Source organism: Mustela erminea, chromosome 1 (genome assembly GCF_009829155.1).
Source record: "Mustela erminea isolate mMusErm1 chromosome 1, mMusErm1.Pri, whole genome shotgun sequence".
Lineage (NCBI taxonomy): Eukaryota > Metazoa > Chordata > Mammalia > Carnivora > Mustelidae > Mustela > Mustela erminea.
Genome location: NC_045614.1, coordinates 142455215 through 142475771, shown reverse-complemented (window position 1 = coordinate 142475771; position 20557 = coordinate 142455215). Strand labels below are relative to the sequence as shown.

General features: G+C 37.8%; 1 protein-coding gene across 20 annotated transcripts in view; it reads left to right on the top strand.

The window, feature by feature from the left end:
* The window catches only part of MBNL1 (muscleblind like splicing regulator 1), a 198572-nt gene extending 184623 nt beyond the window's left edge, over positions 1–13949 (top strand). For 11 of the 20 annotated variants that reach the window (XM_032344932.1, XM_032345092.1, XM_032345100.1 and 8 more), the window contains 4 exons: positions 3753–3788; positions 4479–4573; positions 7561–7635; positions 10843–13949. In XM_032344932.1, coding sequence (XP_032200823.1) covers positions 3753–3788; positions 4479–4573; positions 7561–7617 — 188 coding nt within the window. In that variant the 3' untranslated portion in view covers positions 7618–7635; positions 10843–13949. The remainder of the gene's footprint in view (positions 1–3752; positions 3789–4478; positions 4574–7560; positions 7636–10842) is intronic. The other 9 variants (XM_032345037.1, XM_032345012.1, XM_032344978.1 and 6 more) reach the window with 4 other exon arrangements.
* Positions 13950–20557: the final 6608 nt, after the last annotated feature.

Here is a 20557-nt window from a genome sequence, read left to right as displayed (position 1 = left end):
TCCATGACTGGGGTTCTGTACCCTCCATGTCACTTAAAAAATAAATGCAGATAGTAGATTAAGTTCACATTCAAGTTTCTTTCTTTTTTTTTTTTTTTTAAGTTTTAGACAGGTACTACTTTTTTTTTTTTTTTAAATCTTCACCTTTTAAGACTAAATTATTAGTACATGCGTAATCTAGGGTCTACTTATGTTGTAGCTATAAGTTTCACCCCCGAGATTAGAGTAGGTGAGGAATATCACTGCTATGTACATCAGTTGTTTATTTTCTTGGATTGAAATTCGGTCCACTTCTAAATTTCTAAGCTCACCGTGTTGGAGAGAAATACCAGACATTGCTAGGATTCCAGGACTCCCTCCTCCCCTCCCTTTCCTCCTGTCTTCACCCTCAGAGAGAGGTCCTGTGTGGTCCAGTAGGGTAGACAGGCTGCCCATTCTCCATCTTTAGCCAGCACTGGTCCCTGCTGGTGTGATTCTTGCCTGATCTTCCGGGGTCTCAGCGAGGCAGGCACTCCAGAGTTCCTGGGGCTGCCTTGGGTACAGGTGTGCCTGCCTGAGCTCCTTAGCCTCATAAGCAGCCCTTTCCTTTGACAGCCCGTGCCTGCGGGTTGGTTGTGGAAGAACAGGCTGTGTGCCCAACTCCTCACGACCCTGCAGACTCCCATCCTCTGTATCTTGAGGAATTTTCTCCCCATTCTTCCTCACCATTTTTGTTTACTTGCTGTCCTCTGAAGACCACCCCTCTTCTCTCCTCCTAGGATACTCCCCTCAGTGTGGGCTTGTGGTTTAAGACCATCTAAAAATAGTGTGCTTTAAGCAACTTCAGTTTTGGCCTGTGCTGCGGCTTACCGTAGAGAAACAGAAGGCTAGGAAATTTTCTTTGGGGGCGGGGAATGGGAATGAGAGGGGAGGTGCAGGGGCATGAAAACAAAACAAAACAAAATTTCCCAGCTTGTCACTTTTATTGTAATTAATGAAATTAATGCAGATGGCTTACTTGAAACTCAGGGTAGTGATTAGAGATCAGGCTTGGGAATTTAAATCTGGCTCCACCACAAGTTATAATCTCTCTTTATGCCTTGTTTTTTCATCAATAAAATGGGGATACCAATGGTAATCATTTCATAAGATTGTGTTTAAAGGAGTGTTAAACAATTTCAGAAAACAATCTCTCAAAGCACTTTCATAGGCAGTTCTAAGAGTTTAGAATAAAGCCTGGAAGGTAGGAAACACTAGGTTTTATTTGTTATTTCTTGAAGTCAGTAGTGCAATAGAATAGAATTCTAAACACTGAATAGAAACAGAAGTAAACTGTATGAAGCTGTTGCTGTTTCGGATATCAATTTTGAGACTAATTCAGTTGATTGTGAACTTTCAGCCCTAAAGGACACAAATTTAGTCCTAAATGATACAAATTTTAGAAGACCTTAAATCAGCTTTCTACTTCTAACCATACATAGGCTTGCATTATTACATCCAAATCCAAACCTCCAGCCAAATCTCTATTAAAATCCTTCCCTTCTCCTTGAAGTATTTTTAACTTGTGCAAACATTGCATTTGTAAATTACCTTCCTACTTGTTTTTCCTGCATCTTCAAACAGTAATGCATTTCTCAGGAACACATCCTTCTGCTATGCAAATATCTTCATAGGGGAAATTTGAAATTGACAAACACATTCACTTAAAATTTACCTTGTGTGGAAAATTTAAAAAATTTCAATTGGCTCTTTGTGCATCATTGTTAGTAAATCAACTCACTTGATGTAAAGATGGATATTATGGTCATTTCAAAGTGATTTTTGGTTTTGGTAAGTGGGTCCTACAGCATTATGTCTTCATTTTTGTGAGTTATTGCACCTGGCTAGTATTTTCATTGCTGCCTTATGTTTATTTGCTGCAAATCCCTCTCAAAACTGTGTGCACTGGTTATAGCGGTAACGAGTTAGATAACTTAGACTAAAATTCAGATCACAGAAGCTTTAGACAGATAGGAGAGTTAACTCATTTTCGGCATGTGCAGGCTAAATTATGCATGGGATGAAATATAATGGACAAAGTGCAGCATAACAATAAACAGTAAATTTAAAACATACAACCTGTACAGTACTTAAGCTGGCTCTAATATTCCTGGAATACCACATTACTGTTTTTCATTCATCTTCTCATCCCCTCTTTTACCAGTCCCCTTGCCCCCACCTTGAGAGGATAATGTCGTCCCAGGATCTAGACCCAGGATTAAATTTCACTTGTTCTACTGTCTCCAGTTAACGTCTTTGTTATTACTGGTCTGTTTTTGTTGTTGTCTCTCACAAGTCTTTGACGCGGTAGTAGCAGCAAATGATAGAGATCTTCCAGTGTCTCCCCCCCCCCAAAAAAAAAATGCCTCTCCGGGTAATATCACTCCACCTGAGAGGATGCCTCCCCAGCTCCTTGACCTTGACCGAGCTGGATCACTGATCCTTGGGCCCATGGTCTGATTGTGATAACAGACTAATTGCAGCTGTTACAGGGAAGCCAGCCCAGTGTTTCTCAATGGCAGCTTTGTTTTGTAGAGCCATCTCTGACAAGACTCAACTGGCAGATATTTTTCTAACAAATGTTCATCCCAGATGCCGCTAGTGTTTAGATAGGCTGTGCCAAGATTTAGATAGAAATATAAAATCATTTGATATTTTAAAACCTAGAAATCTAAAATAATCTCATAGAAAGAACAGTAGTTCTTTATGTGGGGAAGGGCCCTGTATTCGGGAGAAAAAAATTACATTTTGTACTGTTTATATGTAGAAGAGAACAGGGACTATATACGTAACATCTTAACACCGTGGTTGGAACAATTGAAACATCACTCTTAAGCCCCCGTATGCGATGGATAGATCTTCATTATCTCCCATTCAGGGTTTTCATTGAAGCCTATTCAACGATTTTTTTGTATGTGCAATTTTGTAGAACATTTGCTCTTCTAAGAAGTCCTGAAGGTCTAACCCAGCAGTGAAAACCAGTCTGTTTTCCCAGATACCTTTAAGCAAACCACTTTGAGACACAGAAGTAGAGCCCCTCTAAATGTTTTTTCTATATTTAAATTCCAAACAAAGGCAAGGCTGAAGTTTCACTTTCTCTTTATGCATAATTTATTGCCTGGTACCCCTCCCAGTAAAATTCCCGTAGGGATGGATGGTCACCGCCCCTTCCCTGTCTGTGTGGTTGCTGCTACGGTGAACAGGGAAATAAAACCAAGGGAATGAAAATGAACGTTTTGGTTTTATTACGTTGTTAAGCCAGTTCTGTGCATTGGGTTACCTAGCATTTTAATAATAAATAACTAATCTAATTATTTAACATGTGCGCAATATAAAGAAAATGTTAATACAGTCCTATGTTAAAGTCAGAAATAGCAAAGCCGCCAGATGGCTAGTAAGCAGAGTAAAAACAAAACAAATTACGATACGATTTTTAAAAGAAAGAAGCAAGTTCCAACTTCTCCCAGCATATGTTTATTTATAGGCAGCGATGAGGAGAAACAAAGTGTACCAGCACACAGTTAAACTGGCTTTTATTCTTCACTCGAGACTAGTTCTAATTGATCACTGTGCTATTGTATGATTTGATTGTGCTGACAGTTACATGCCACTGTTCCCATAATAACAATTTTTCTTCTTTGTTCAAATGAATTTCCTAATTACACGTGTGATGGGATGTTTTAATTCTTTTCCCTTTTCAAATCCACCTTCCTGTTGCAATGCATGATGGGCAGGCTCAATATTGTGCATGACACCCGCTACAAGTGTTGGTAGGTGCCAGCTTTGTTTCTTGATTATCTTAAACCTGTGGTGCACCTCACAGCCCCTCAAAATCCACTGCTAAGTTTAACTTATATCCTATTGGGCAAGTCCATTTCCCTTTTACTAACACCTGTCAATTAAATGCCATTTTCTATTTAATTGACATGGACTCACATAAATGTTTTCTTTACACACAAGTTTCCTTTAGTCACCTTTGGTGGATTTTGATTGGACTATGAGTTCTGGTGTGTAACAACAAAAAATCTATATCATAAAAGTAATATATTGTGTATTTTTATAATAATAAATAAGAAAAAGTACATTCATTCAAATGGATAACTGTATAAATGAAGTAAATACCTGTATTTTGACGTAGATTCTGAATGTCTGACTATGAACACTATATAAAATTCTTGTTTTTGACGTAGCAAATTAAGCCTGTTGTGTCAATTTTCTTGATTTGATGGTAACAAGCTTTTTTTCCCCTTTTTTTTCTCTTTCATCCCCCTTCCCCTTCTCTCCTTGGAATGTTGTCCTGCTTTGCGCTGTGATTGCATGTCACTCGCTGGTGATGATGTCCCGTCACATGGCTTATTGCTGTGATAAATACCATGCCCAATTATCTCCTCCATGTTGCCATGGTTTCCATATTGCTACACTCTTCTGTATGTTTGCTTATATGATTTTCCCTCCGAAAGTTCCCATGGTGCACGGTGCTACGCCAGCCACTGTGTCCGCAGCAACAACATCTGCCACAAGTGTTCCCTTCGCTGCAACAGCCACAGCCAACCAGGTTTGCTAATTTACAGCTTTGTTTCTTAAAAACCAACTCTAATAGGGCTCGATCCAACAGCCCTTACGCACCGGATTTCCCATTGAGGTCACTGGGAATTGTGCGTACGTGAGGGCTGTGGTGGGTGCTTTAATAGCATGGGGTTTCAAAGATACCTCTTGTTGGCCTACACATTCTCTCTATGATGAGCAGCAGAATGCTTTTATGCCATTGATAAGTGCTCCAAAGTTGTCGCGGCTCCATTTCTAAAGCTACTAAAATGATATTTACACAAGCAATTCTCACTGCGTCTCAATTGTGCAGGTGTTTTTGGCCGATCAAAAATGCAGCTGATTTTAGGTGTTTATTATAAACATTTGGCATATACCATTTCTTTGTGCTTGCCCAAATTCTTAACAAAAAGCAAAATGTTTAAATACGTTCTATATGCCACAAATGACCAGTCTTGTAAATAGAGTTTGTTACAAATTCATGAGGGTTTTGTTTGATAAGCAGATTATATATTCAAAATAAATTAAATTGGCATCCAAGTTTTGATTCTCAGTGCTCTTGAGGAAAAACAAACACAAAAACAAAAAATCCTATGAACTCTTATTTCTGTAATTAGCCAGCATAGATTTTGGAGAGTTACGGAGGGAAAAAAAAAAAAAAAAAGACATCAAAGATGGTAAATTGAGTCATTCTGTATTCCGTACAAGTTCAGGGAGTAACAATTTCACAGTTTACTCATAAGTAAGTGGGATCTCTTTCAGAAATTTGAATTTTATGACCTATAAGAATGACTATATGAAAGAAAATGATGATTAAAATATTAGAAGTTTTAAAAATGGACATCGATTCAGCCAGCATTCTCTGATCCTATTTTAAATTGTACTCTGGAAAATAATGGTTGATCAAAGTCAGACTTAGGTAAAGTAGGTTTTGGCTTTAACTTACAGGTGTTCGTTATGAAAGCAAAGTTCAGTACAGTTGATAGCATGTGAAAAAATTTAGAGCCAAATCCAATTTTAGATCACACACAGACTGTGGTTTAAGTGTAGCCAGAAGAAGCAAAAGAACCGGCATCAGATGGGAATCAACATGTAACCCCTTGGGCAGAAAAGGCCAATTAAGTGCCATCCGAATTTGTAGCTCGGGCTGTGAGAAGTAGGCATCCTGTCCTCCCCAGGACACCACGTCCTGTTGAAGAACTGTAAACTATTAGTGTAGCCATTATACAACTCTCAAACGCAGCCTGCCAAAATGGATGTATTTTAAAGTTTCAGACAAGCTTTAAACATTTCTTGGCAAAGAACCATTAGTTTTTCTGAAGCTTGTCAAAATAGCCCTGGATTTATGCTAACACATCAGACTCATTTACAAGAATACTAGATTGTGCATATGTGGCATGTTAGTAAGTAATCTATGGCAGAAATTTCTTAATGGATTCAACACGATCCATTTATGGTGCAAATCAATGATGCCGAGCTCTGTGAGTTTACCGCGGATGACGACAGAATTGCTGGTGTAAGCGGAACTACAGCCAAGCAAATTCCAACGTGCCCTGGGGCCACCTGGGTTGTAGGGGACACTTTACTTTTTGCATTGTGCTGTGACCATTTCATGCATAATCTTGGGTCTTCGTACTGTTTTACAACCAAAAGAAAGAAAAGGGAAATGGATATATATATACACACATATATTATATCTACATATACATACATATGTATATGCCTACAGTATATTAGCAATGCCGGAAATAGCTGATGCCACAAAATGCAGCCTGCATGCATGCAGAAGTTTATAGCTGGCCCTTCATCTGCATCGATTGGTGTTGAAGGTCCTTGGTCTGTTTCGACAGCCCCATCCTTGATGCTTCTACACTGTTGGGTGCAACATCCTGTCCTGCAGCAGCAGGAAAAATGGTATGAGAAGCTTCATTATGCTTGGAGCACATTTTCGTGCCATTTGCCGATGCCGTACAATTGTGTAAAGATGTCAGCTGAGAAATGGAAATAAAATAGAGACATATTAATTTACACTCCAGACTGTGGATTGCAATCTGTTGAATTAGTCTAGGACATCTAAATTGAGACAACAACAACGAAATGCCTTCATGGACGCGATGCCGCTCTTCTCCCACCAGCCTTGTGGAGTTGGGATGAGCGCCATTTTGTAGACAAGAAGCTTTTAGCCACAGAGTAATTAAGTGCTTGGCTCAAGGTTCCACAGCCAAGAAATGGGTCCCCCTCGGGTTAGAACCCGTGCTTTCGGTCCTCTGACTGCCTGTCGCTACCGCACTGCCTGCTCCCGGGTTAGCGGCCACAGTTCTGGGTTGAAGGAGAATCGGGCTACAAATTGGAAGTTCACTGCTTTGGGGACCATTGTGATGAGGCCCCTCTATATTGATTTCTTCCTGTATTTTCTCTCTCAACTTGGACTCTCGTGCCCATTTATAATACGATACATTGTGCCATCAGGATTCAGAAATAGGTTCTGAAATGAACCTCGGCTCCTCTCGGGTTCCTTTGAAGTACTCCTTTAAAATTATTATCTGGTATTTTTAATTTGGAAAAAAAAAAAAAAGCTAGAAACCATAAGGTGAACGAAAATGAGCAATTGTTTGCACAAAAGCAGCAAGGCATTTCCTACTTTGATTTCTGGATGACTCCCTAAGTGAAACCACAGGTGTGTGTGTGTGTGTAGGCCAACAAAAAGGGCTTCTTTCAATTATTGCTGTGCATGAATTTTTGATAGTTTTACTTCTCTTACTTCCTAAAAACTGATAACATTTATAGACTAGTATTTAACACAAAGATTTTAAACAATGAGTTGCTACCTTGACATTAAGTCTACATTAACTTACTGTTATGTTGGCCAGATAAGGACTGTCACCTCACAGCTGAATTTCACTTCTCTTAAAAAAAATTTAATATTAAAATGTTTTCATCTCTTGGTTGTTGGCTTGCTTGCATGGATCATTCATCAGACAATTTTTTGTTTGCTAGATACCCATAATATCTGCCGAACATCTGACTAGCCACAAGTATGTAACCCAGATGTAGAATTTTCATCACTAAACAGTAAGTACATTATGTCCTATATATAGTGTGTATTTATTCGTAATGGTTTTTTAAGATAACCTTGGTATTATGCGCTTCAGAAAATTTTGCAAAATTTTTATGAGAAAATGTTTATATGTTTTATGTTATTTCAATTATTTTTTAAATTCAGGATCTTCCTATGCTTAATTGAACACCTGCCTAGTGCTTGGCACAGTTCTCTAAGTACAGACAAATTAAACAAAGCTTAGATGAATGAATGAACTTAGGACACAGCATATGTTTCAGTACTGAAGGTTTTGAGTGGACTAAGGAAGGTCTCACATTTTTATGTTAAATGGGTTATAAAGAATCTTATCATACACACTTAGAATACATATGTTAATATCATGTGAATATACATAATACTTGGGAAAAATAAAATTTGTTGATTAGATTGTTATTTTTAGTAGAAATAAACACAAGCATGAAGAAAGAAAAATAGGACTTAAAACTAAATGGATGGTATCCATCAGGGGTTGGTAGACTTTTTCTGAAAAGCTCAGGTAGTAAATATCTGTGGCTGTGTGGGCCCTGTGGCTTCTGTTGCCACTCTTCTGTTGCAACTCTTCAGCTCCGCCCCCACCCCCAGCCTCCTGGCAGGAGAGCAGTCAGAGGTGATATGGAAATGAAGGGGTGAGTCTCTGTCACAATCAAACTTTATTTATAGAGCTAGGCGGCAGGCCCACTTTGGCTCCCAGGTAGCAGTTTGCTGAGCCCTGGTGTAGGTCATCATTTTTTTTTTAATATTTTTTAATTTTTTTGCTAAATCCTAAAGGAGAACATGTACCCTCTTGACTCCATGCTTCACCACACACACACACACACACACACACACACACACACACGGTTATTTGAATGTAAAGTGTTGATTTTTTTTTTTTAAGATTTTATTTATTTATTTGAGAGAGAGAGAGCACAAGCAGAGCAGAAAGGAGCAGAGGGAGGAGGAGAAGCAGGCTCCCTGTTTCTCCCACCCCACGTGGCACTCGATCCCAGGACCTTGGGATCATGACCTGAGCTGAAGGCAGACACTTAACTGACTGAGCCACCCAGCCGCCCAAGAGGTGGACTTTAAATAGGTGTATACACACACTAAATCTAGGCATACACCTACATCCAAGTATCCAGATGAATTTCAGGTACTTCAAAGTGGTCACCTTAGAGGGTTGCATAATTCTGAAGATGTTGCCATTGCTCAAAAATACTCTGAAACTCTTGTGATTTCCCTTCAAACACATTGACTGAGATACTTGTGAAAGGTGGCCAGTTTTTATCCTGAGAGGATCTGCTTCATTCAGAGTACATGCATTCAAGCTATCATATGTGCTCAGAATATTTTTTTTTAAAGATTGTATCTATTTATCCAACATAGATCACAAGTAGGCAAAGAGGCAGGCAGAGAGAGAAGGGGAAGCAGACTCCCTCCTGAGCAGAGAGCCCCATGTGGGTCTCGATCCCAGGATCCTGGGAAGGCAGAGGCTTTACCCCACTGAGCCACCAAGGCGCCCCTCAGAATATTTTTGATACTTGAAAATAGCCACCACATTTAAAACTGAATCTGGTAATAAGATGGGTGATCCTTCTTGTTGTTTCCCTTCATGTCTGTGCATGAACACATTTACAAATGATATTTTTGTGTGTGCTGCTCTGGGTGACCATGTGCTACTATGTCAATGAGATCAAGATGAATAGACCATTGGATCAAGATGTAAATTTCAGCACATGATATTAAAATAAGAGAGGTTGGAACAAATTTTTCTTGGAGCAAAGATGAAGGAGAACTTTTTTCCAGCAGAGTCAGAAAACAAGTGAATCGGGGCCATGATGGTTGCTATAGAGAGAAGGGAGGCGTGAGGGCCTTTCTGAAGAAGGGACAGTGTGTTGAGTGAGGAGCTGGTGGTGGAGAAGCAGTTCCGAATCCCTTGTGGTCATAATCCATTGCGATAAGGGGACAGAGGTTGAGCCCAGGCAGGAGAAGAAGATAGACAAGATTTGAGAGCAATCCAAGAAGTACTACCAGAGGCATGCTGCCATCATGAATTAAATTATTCAAAATGATTTTTGTCTACTTCATAAATTTTCTCAATAACCTGATAATAAATTGTCCTGAACAAGAGCCACATTTTTTAATAAGCAACGCTCATTACTTTGTAGTATGTAGGTTTGGAAGAAAAATTCTCCTTTTGACATGTTTAAAAAAAGAGGGACTTCAAGCTTTTGTAATCAGTTGGGTATGTTTCAAATGTATTATATGTAACTATGTTTAGTTCTGAGCAATAATCCAGGTTGAAAAAAATGATACCAAGTGGCTATAAGTTCACCAAGTAGCAAACCAGTGGATATGTCTGTACTGAAGCTTCGACTCTTAATGTAGTGTTTATTTAGTGTTTATTTATCAAGTGATTGCTTATTTTCATGAGTAGTCGCAATAATTAAACTGGTCATTGAGTGTAGCAAAATGGTGACTTCTTTCATTCTCACGATTGTATTCTAAAGCATACTTTTACTATGTAAACAGCCTCTGATGAGAACGAAGGTCATGTAAAAACTGGAATTGTTAATTCACAAGTACGGGGTCCTATCTCTTCCACCTTCATTTGTCAGGAGCACGAGAGATTTTTTTTTTTTCCCTTGGCTTTAGGGGGAAAAAAATCCCAAACTTTAAATTATCCAAAACAGTTATTTAAAGTATAATTTCTACCCCCCTGCCCCCTGCCATACACTGTGCTAATCAAGCACCCAAACAGGATGAGCCGTGTTTCACAGGAATTGCATGAATTTTCATTTTGTAGGGCCAGGTAAGGACTCTTAAAACCTGTTAAACCATAAAAGAGATGAATTAAGCGAGCTTAAATTCTGCGCCCCAATGTCTGCGCTCCAAAAGAGCTCAACGACGTTCTGCCTCTTGATTCCCCAAATATCTTTTATACTTTAGCTCCGTACTGGGTAATATTCCAGAAGAGCTCATGATTTTATTAAGCTGTGCTTGTCCTGTTACTCTCCTAGAGGTGTGAATTTAGGTCCACCTGTACTTGTGAAGGGTTTTTTTTTTTTTTTTAATATGAAGATAGAACAACGTCCGTGTATTTACCCTTGAAATCCAGAAACGTAATTTTCATATTCAGTATGTATTAGCAACTGCTCTGCTGTCTGGTTTAACGAAGCTTATCTCTTTTTCCCTTGTAGATCATACTAAAGAGGAAAGGACAGTGTGCTTGGTTAGAGTAAAGGACGAGGTCATTAGCCATATTGTATATACCGTCAAGCAACACACACAAAACCCCTCAGCCACAAGACAGCCACATTTTGCATGTTAACCAGAAGAAAAGACAACATGGAAATCCACTGCACACTGTTGCCTATACACTTTGTACATTTAATTGATATTTGTGCTGAGGTGATATTCCTGTCTAAAAGAACAACATCGTCTTTCTTTTCTAGCACAGAGTTATGCATTAAGATATGCATACCTCATTAGTTTCCTATATATTCATGCCATCTGGAAAAGACAGACTATGGTGTAACCATGATTCTCTTATGTATTGGTACGTCTGTAGACCAAGATATAATTTTTTAAAAATAAGTTTATTTCTTTCAAGGTTTACAAATAACAAAGGTGCACCTTGTATTTAAAATTGCCATTATAGACGAGAGCGTGCATGCACAGTCATTTTTGTTTAAGAGTAATATTTTTAATGTAATAGATTTTAAGATGTGGTGAGGGAGGGATCTGACAGAGATGAATGTGCCAAGCAAAACCACAACTGTGTATCTTTTAAAGCACATCATGGCTTTAAGTACCATGTTGTTAAGGATTCTCATGAAGTGCCATAGACTGTACATCAAATTAGAGTATTATTTCTTCAGTGTTATTGTTTTCAGAGCCACATTTTGTTGCTTATTTGCTAGTACTAATCAGTCAAAGGGCACCATTCTTTTTTTTTTTCTTTCTTTCTTTTTTTTTTTGGAAACCAAAGCTGTCTCAGAAATGGCCAATTTAACTCTACAGTAACAATAGACAGCACAACACAAACTCTCTTGATACAGATAAACTCACACGTACTGGAGATATATATAATAGATATATATATATATAAAATTATTTTAATGCATTGTAGTGTAATATTTATGCATACTATACTGTATAACATGTTATTCAAAAGGGATATGCCATTTCTGAGACACGATAACAAAAAAAATGTTTGAGGAAATTATTTTGCTTCTATTTATAGCTCTGTCAAAAGTCAAAAGACTATAAATGCTTTGCAAAAATGGTTTCACATTTGCTTAAATGCTTCATCACAGTCACATTTAAAATAGTGACTCTAAACAAAGAAGAAAGCAGCACTGTCATCAGATGCATGATAAACCAAAATATGAAAATGGGAAATGTTTAATTAACCTAGTAATTGGGTGGGTTAAGTACATGGGTGAATTTTATATGTGATTTGTTTTGTTTTGTTTTGTTTTGTTCAGATTAACTGCTTATAGCCTTAGAAAGCCTTTTACAAAATTAAAAAAAAAAATAGATGTGCATTCAGTTTTTAAGAATGGATTCATCCAAAGGAATTCCTTTTTTTGTGGTTTGGATGTTGCAGCTAGCAATGGATATTTTTGCTCTGTTCAGCAGTTCTAAAAATTGCTGAAGTAGGGGCTAGGTCACTGGTAGTTATAGTATGGAATGGGAGAAGCGAAAGTTCGGTTATAGAACTTTCCATACTTCCAAGTTTACTGCAAGTTTTTATGCTTGAGAGAGATGCTTTCTAATATAAGACTGATGTGTTGATTTTACTGATTGTACTGTACATCTATTAAAGCCTTAGATTATTACATTACGGGTTGGAACCCATACCAATGTAATTTCAATCATGTTAAGAGAGTAATGGTGACTTCACATGTTATTGTAGTTAGTTACATTATAGAATACTACTTATTTTTCTTGTTAAAATGTAGTTTTTCATTTCCTACATTTATTAGATTTCATTTTCTATTAACAATTGAATACCATTTCAGTTTATAGACTATTGTTTTATTAGATTTTACCGATGAATTTTTCAAAATACAAAAAAAATTAAAGTAGTTTTTCCTTCATAACATACTCAGTTTTGAATTACATGTAGTGTCATACGAATATTCGTATTATTGTTAACTAAATGATTTATATTTTACTGATTTAATATTAAAGTGTAAGAATGTCAGTCATTGTTAGTTCTTGTCTAGTTTTCATTAAAAGAACAAAGATCTTTTATATGGATATCTTATAAATATATAATCATTGCTAAGTAAGAAGTTAAGTTGTTGCTATCGCAACAATCCTGGCAGACAATTGAGTAATATTTTGATGATTTATTTTGTTTGTAATTAGTTATTATAAGAAGATCTAGATCCTAGATATTAGAATAAAATTTATTTTCTACTGTATCCATTTCAAATGTTAAAGTATTGTTTAATATTTTTGAAATCCCTGAATATCAGGCCTTGTTATAAATAAGCTGCATAATCAATAAATAGAACAAGGGACTTTTTGTTGATAATCCAAATACTCAAAGTTTACGTAATGAGAATTATAGCGTGTGTGCAAACTCTTGAGGGTTGATTATGCTGCAATTTAGCATGTTGGAACGTCTAGAGAGAAGGTTGACTTTTTGCACTTCTGTATATAGTCAAAAGAGAGAAACCTGTATAATAGTAAGATCTTATTTTGAATAAAAACGTCTATAATTACAAGGAGTTTTGTTAAGGCTAATAAAATGACAGACTGAGCAAAATTGCTTGCAAAAGTGGCACAGAGTTAGCACTCCATACCCCTTCAAACATGTTGCTTTGCTTTATTGTGGACAGCTTGTAGTTTGCCAGGATTTTTTCAGCTGGAAAGATATGCCATCCTTCCGAGATCTCATGACTGACAAAAACTCCATTGGGCCAAATCTGCCTGAAGATCATTACCAAAAATAGCAGGTACTTCAACCATTAAGGTGAAATCATGGATCAGATATTCCGTACATTTTTCGAAACTACTGCATGTTTAAAACTTTCAACGAAAAAAACAAAAACAAAAAAAAAAAAGGAGAGAGAACTATACTAAGGACATATATGATACAAATCAGTTTCTGCCAATTTCAGTGGTTTATTGTTCACAAAAAAAAAAAAAAAAATCTTCAAAACAAGTATTGACTTTCACAAAATTTAAACCATAAGCAGGCAAACCAAACAGCACACCGTAGCTATAGTTGTTATGTGATTGTTTTTTAATTGCCGTAGGATCCTGTTCTTTCAGCAGGTGAAAAAAAAAACAAAACACAGTTCAAATTTCACGGTTTTAATTTTCAACTCAGAAGCACTCAAAAAAGCAAATGTGGTAATTAATGGGCACTTGTTTCCTGAATTTGTGTATCCAGCCTTCGTTCCAGCTGGCATCATGTTGCACTTACCAGCAACCCTCCCGCTTTCATCTGCTGAAAGGACAGATGTGCTTGGTTTTACTATTATGTAATCACAACTTACTTTCTGCTTGTAGTTGCTTAAAATTATGTATTTTGTCTTGGGCTGCAATTTGTTTTATGCTTATTTTATTATTACTGCAGTAGTTGACTTTGCTGTATGGAAAAATAAAGTGAAATTGCCCTAATAAAACTTCTCTTTCTTAAGTATATTTGCGTACCTGAGACTGAAGAGTAAATTATTTTTGCGCCTTTCAAGCACTCAGGCCTGTCTGTCTTTAGAAACGTGTTGATAAGAAAATTCATCATCTGGTTTTAACCCATCGCGAGGAAGGCGTTGGCTGTTTTTCTCGGTAACTGTCCTTTGGTGCCAGGAGTGAGAATCAGAAACGTGACGTGTTGCCCAGTCTTTTCTGAAAAATCTTGCCCTCTCCTCCCCTGACACGTTAAGTACTGACTGGTATTATTTTGAGTGTAGGGGAGGGAAACCTTAAGGGGAAAATATTCTCTCTTATCAATTCCAGAGCACTGTCTATTAAAGAATTTTTTTTTTTTTTTTTTTTTTTTTGGTCTGACTTCCCCAGGAAACTAACACCAGAAAATCAGGCAATCTAAGAGAATACTTCAGTAATGAAATAGTAATTAATTCAGGGGGATAAAAGCGGTTACACACATACAGCTGAGCCAGGCCATGCCATAATTCCTGTATGTGTGTGTGAATTTTCTAAACAATGAATTCAAAATTTGGTTGAAGTGAGGGTATCCCATTCACAAAAATGTGGGATTGATTAAATGTCAAGCAGTTTAAGTTCTCTTGATCTGTCAGAATAACATCCCGTCCTCTATCTGGTATCCCATATAGCTTTACATTTTGCAATTTCCACAAATAGCCAGTGAAAGCCAAAGTTCCCATGTGAAGAAATTTGCTCATTTGTTCCTTTAGTGCTGTTCTATGTGATTTCCTCTTCATATTTGGCCAAAGACTGCAAATTCTCTGGTGTAGATCAGTGTTGTTGTTGTTTCTAAAAGTAAGATATTATTTATAATTAATACAATTCTGTTACTGTTTGAATTCTGTAGAACATTTCTGTTATTCTCAGTGGGCCCAGCTCTCCGGGAGCCACTTATCAAAAATAGAGTAGGTGTCCTGGAGATGAGTGTCTAAAGCAGGAGTTTGTAAACTTGAGGAACATCAAAACATCTGACTCTCTCTAATTAGTCACAGGAATTTGGGTATCTTTTAATGGAAAAAGAATTAATGACAGTAGTGAACAGAAATTGTAACATTTTCCATACTTTAAATGATGCTGTATTTTATTAATCACAACGGAAAAATGGTGTTTCCGATTCACAGACTCCAGGCAACACTTGAAGTTCAGGAAGGAGCTATTACTACGGGGACCACTAGGGGTCCTCAGCTCACAAGACGGGACCCTGTCTTAGCCGTCCTTCCTTTCTTCTTTCTTATCTAAGGAGCAAAATCAGTTGCTAGAGCTGTTCCTTCATTACAGACCCTTGACCCTCACAGAGTTTACACTTTGGAATTACCCTGGAGGTCAGTGACATGGAGCAATCTATAATGTCACTGAGGCACACTTTGAACAGTAGCTTCCTTCACACAGGAAATAGTCAATTAACGTGTAAGCAAACCTGTGGGGCACTTAGCAACAAGATTTTGTAATTTTTTTCTAGCTGCTTTCACTCCACTCTCTAAGGAGACTGAGGCAGTCACTTTAAATGCTTGAGGTACTCTTAACGTTTTGGAGAAAATAGGGTGTTGTAATGTCACTCAAGGATTTGGAAACTTGAAAGCCTAGGAAGTATCTGCTTTAAAAGTTTAAAGTCTACTGGATTAACATAACAGAGGGGTCCAAAAATGTGAAACTGGTTAAATGTCCAGCGATTTAAGTTCTCTTGATCTGTCAGAACAATATTGGGCCTTACCGAAATGGCTTTAAAGTGGCGCTGTGCCTTTTGCTGGCACTGGCCCAGCCTCCAGCTCTTCATTGTTGCCATGGGGGTCCCAGCCATCCCTAGAGTGGGCCTGGGCCCCAGCAGCGCTTGGGGTGGGTGGTAAATCTGAGGCCATGCTGGGACACAGTTTCTCCTCGAAACCTCTTGGGAGTTGGACTGTAGGTTTCTCCTAGGGTCATGGGTGCTCCGAATCCCAGAACAACATCCAGATGTGTGCCGGGCCTGAGCAGGGCTCGGGGCTCTGGATCTCTCCTTGTCCCAAGCCCCACGGCCATGCTTCCTCAGAGTCATTGACACTTGTCTGCTTAGAATGGCGCACAGTACACCGGTCTGGAAGAAACTGTATGCCTCTTGCCTGAAGTTGTATAGTGAGAGTAGCAAAGCTAAGCAGAAAACCTAGCTCCCCCCTGCACCCCTCCTGAAGTCCCATCATGTAACATGACTTTCGGTTCAGGATGAAAGGGGAACTTGCAGCCTGCAGCAGAAGCTAAACAAAAGAAGCCACAGTAATTGGTGTCTAAATAACAGTCAAAATGCCGGCCCTGAATGGGGTCTCAGGAAGAGGAGGAAGAACCTCAGTGTATGTTCCACTTTGCTCGACCCCTGGGCCCCTTTTTCTCACAAGCCCAACCAACTTCCAGATGTGGACTTCGGTGGGCTCTAAAGATAATTATAAGTAGCAACATCTGGGGGCGGGAGGAGGTTAAGGAATTGGGGCACAAGCTTTTGAGTAGAAAGCTAGGTACTACCCAGGGAGACCATGTCACAGATGCTGGTAGTGAACAAACAGCATAGGAATAGAGCGTAACCTCCTAAAATGACTTTTTAAGACACATGTTGACAATCTCCTCAAATTCATAAAAATCAAAGATATGCATTAGAAATGGCAGTAAAGCCTGGGGTGGGGGCCCTCTGAAGGGCTCTGGAACCAGACCACCTGATTCATCTCTCAACTTTTCAACATGTGTTCCTTTAGCTGTGACTCAGTGCATCCTTACTAAGAAATCGTAACAGGAATATTTACCTTGCACTTGCAGGATCTTCAAGTGGTTCCCAGACTCTGCTACAGTCTGGAATTACCTGGCAGATCTTTACGAAGTATTGATGCTGGGTCCCTACCCCTAGACCGTCTGACTTAATTGCTATGGAGGCAACTCCTGGGTTAATATACATAAAGCGCTTAGAACAGTGCCCGGCATACAGCAAGCACTTCGTACGGGTTACCTAAGACTGCTGTTTAATTCTTAGCCATTTTGTAGATTATTCCACACGATCTTTATAACTTTCAGTCCTAGTTCTTAGGTGATGCTTCCCTTTGCAAGGAGCCTGGGGCCAATACACTGTATCTATTTGCGTTATCTGTAGTTCTGGCTTTCCTGTTAAGTAGTGAAACTTGATCTTCTAATTCACCACGGCTCCTGCTCATTGCTGTACATGCAAGGAACATTTCAAAAATAGAATTAAGTACTTTTTGACTCATTCTAAAAGTTTGTATTTCATTTTCCAGCACAATATGACCATATATCCTACCAAAGCCATGTCAGTTTGAAAACAATAGTTCAGATATACAGAAGCTTAATTAATTTGAATTGTCTTGTGTTTAAATTGTGCTTCAGAGCCAATAACAGCATGGATTAATTAATAATCATAAAAATGTGCCTTTAAGCAATGCATTTAAAATGTTTATTATATTGATCAACATAATCTTTCCATATCACATTTTATCATAGGGTTATTTTAGATGCCTAAAAGTAGCACTGACTCAGCTGTATATACACTGTAGTTAGAATCAAACTATGTGCCAGGCACTGTGCTAGGTTCTGAGATAGAAGATTGAATGGCGACAAGCTCACAGTGTAATGACTAAAATATGATCTATAGAATACAGAATACACACAGATTTGTTATTTCCAACCTCCCACAACTGTCTCAAGCCCACTAACTTGTAATTAGTAATTTAAAAAATTTTTTTAAATAACATTAAATGAAATTTAAAATAACAAAGTAATTTAAAATAACATTAAATGAAAATTACTCTCATTTTGAGTGCAAAAACCTGACTACCCTTCTCATTACCCAACACATTTTATCCTTAAGATGTAATCTGAATATTGAAAAAATATGTATGATTAAATATGTTAATTCCAACAGTTTTTATAATGGCAAACCCAAGAACAGTGTTGGTTTCAGTAGAAAATGACTAAGCAAATTATCACAGAGTGTTATGTATTTAAAAAACATTTTTCAAAAATGATATAATTACATGGGAAAGTAATTTTAGTGGTGGGATTATAGAAGGCTTTATAAATTTTCTGGGTTTTAGAACTTCTAATTGTTTCAGTAAATGTGTTGCTTTTTATTTAAATCACTTTTGATATATTTCCTTTATTTTTTACTTTGAATCCTTTGCATTGTTTCTTAGACCAACCACCCACTTAAGTGATTCAGTTTGCCAGATCCAGAACAATAATATATCTTACAAAACATGCATTTACCTACTACTGTTAGTTGAAAATTATGTAAAGTATCTTGCCAACTCAGTAAAATAAATATGTTGTTTTAGGGAAGAATAGTAAAAGGGTATTAATAAAACCTCTCTTAGTATAATCTTTGGTCACAATTCTCCAAAACTATAATTGGTTTCTGTGATTTCATCATCCTGATTTACACTCTATGTATAGCACAATTTTCTGTTTTAAGTCAATCAAATCAATAAATACCTATTTATTTAGGTAGTTATTTCCTCATGCTCCTGCCCTCCAAAAGATACCCCAGTTCATCAAAATTGGTTAATATAAATTACAATTTTATTGAAAAAGACAACTGTCTTTGGAAAAGTTCGAAGACAAGAACTTTCAGGAAAATCTGCTAACAGGGTAACCACATTATTAACCAGGGAGTGGAGGACAAGTTGCTGCTCTCCAAGGAGGTGGCATCTGAGCAGACCTGAATGAAGTAAAGAAGGCTTAACATGACCTTGGTGGCATACCTTTTCCAGACATCCTTCCTGCTGAATGCTAACTCATCTTTTCTGCTCCAGGAAATCCCACTGCATCTAGAAGCATTCCCTTCTTTGCTCCTGGCATCACCGAGGGGACATTCATTATTCCTCGCTCTATTTTCTCGGGCTTACTGCTTTTGCCTCTGCTTTCATACTTCTTTTATTCTTCCTGACATTACAAGTTTATTATTTATGAATCTGAATCTCCCCAAGGAAGATTTACGAATCTTCTCGTCCTCTCTTCCCAGGAGGGAGGAACCAGGGTTCCTCATCTCTGAAGGGCACTCAGGGTTTAGCACCAAGTTTTTAGTATTTAGTAGCCGCTGGCCGAATGTTTGTGCACTTGAATTTTAATTCAATCTATTTCCTAGCTTCAGCTGAACATGCAGATCAGGAACATTCTCTTGAACTCCGCTTTTAGGCAGTGAAAATAATGCGACCACCGAAAATCTGGAAAGAATGATCAGAATCTCAAGGTCTTCCATTTTTTGAAAAATAGTCCGGAGAAAAGCACTGGTATTTCCAATCCCACAACCCACTCTGAACCTCCTTCACTGTACGACTGACTAGAGTATTTAGAATGTGTTTAATTAGACTTCCCTCCCTTCTTGAATAAAAACTGTGATTACTGAGCTCATTATCTATGGAGAGGAGCATGTAGGAAGGGATATTCTTGTATGTGTGATATACCTTATGAACATATTCTTCTAAGTCTGTGGTGAGAGAAGAAACCTTTACAGTATTTCTGCATATTTTAAAAGATTTCTAAGTCTGCGAGTGAGAGTCTATTGCCTTGCATGCGAGTGTCTTTCCCTATCATCTGCGGAACGTTTTTTATTTATATATTCCTTTCCTAGACACCTCAAGCCTGTGTTAATTAGCATCAACAGCGGAGCATAGGAGGAACATCAGACACATATTTGTGAACAAATTATAAGAATTGCAGCCGAAATTGATCTGTACAAAATATACACCTACAGTCTGAATGCTCTTTAATATATTTATTTTTTTTTAATTAGTTAGTTTATTTTTTTACTCTTTCCTGTCCCCTTTATATTATGTCACAAGCCTCAGAGTTCTGATCATTATTTTTGGCTCCTTGGCTTCCAGCAGAACCTTCCTATGAAAAGGCCTATTGAACTATTATTTCATCTGATATGACTTAAAAACGTCTGGGAAGCCACTCCATTCTCCCACAAACAATTTTCCCACCTGTTCACTACTAATTAACCCTTGAATAAGAGATGAAATTTTCCATTTTATAGTTAATGAGATTTAAATGCTTTAGGAAACTTCATGGGAAAATGACTTAGATTCATTTCTTTCTTTTCTCTCTCTCTCCATCCCTCTCTCCCACCTTGTCTTCACCTTTGTCGCCTGTTCTCTCTTCCATGAGAATTCAGAGAATGCTAGTCTGTGTCATATACTATGGTAGACACCAATGACAATACAGTTAATCTGAATCAGTCCTTATACTCAAAGAACA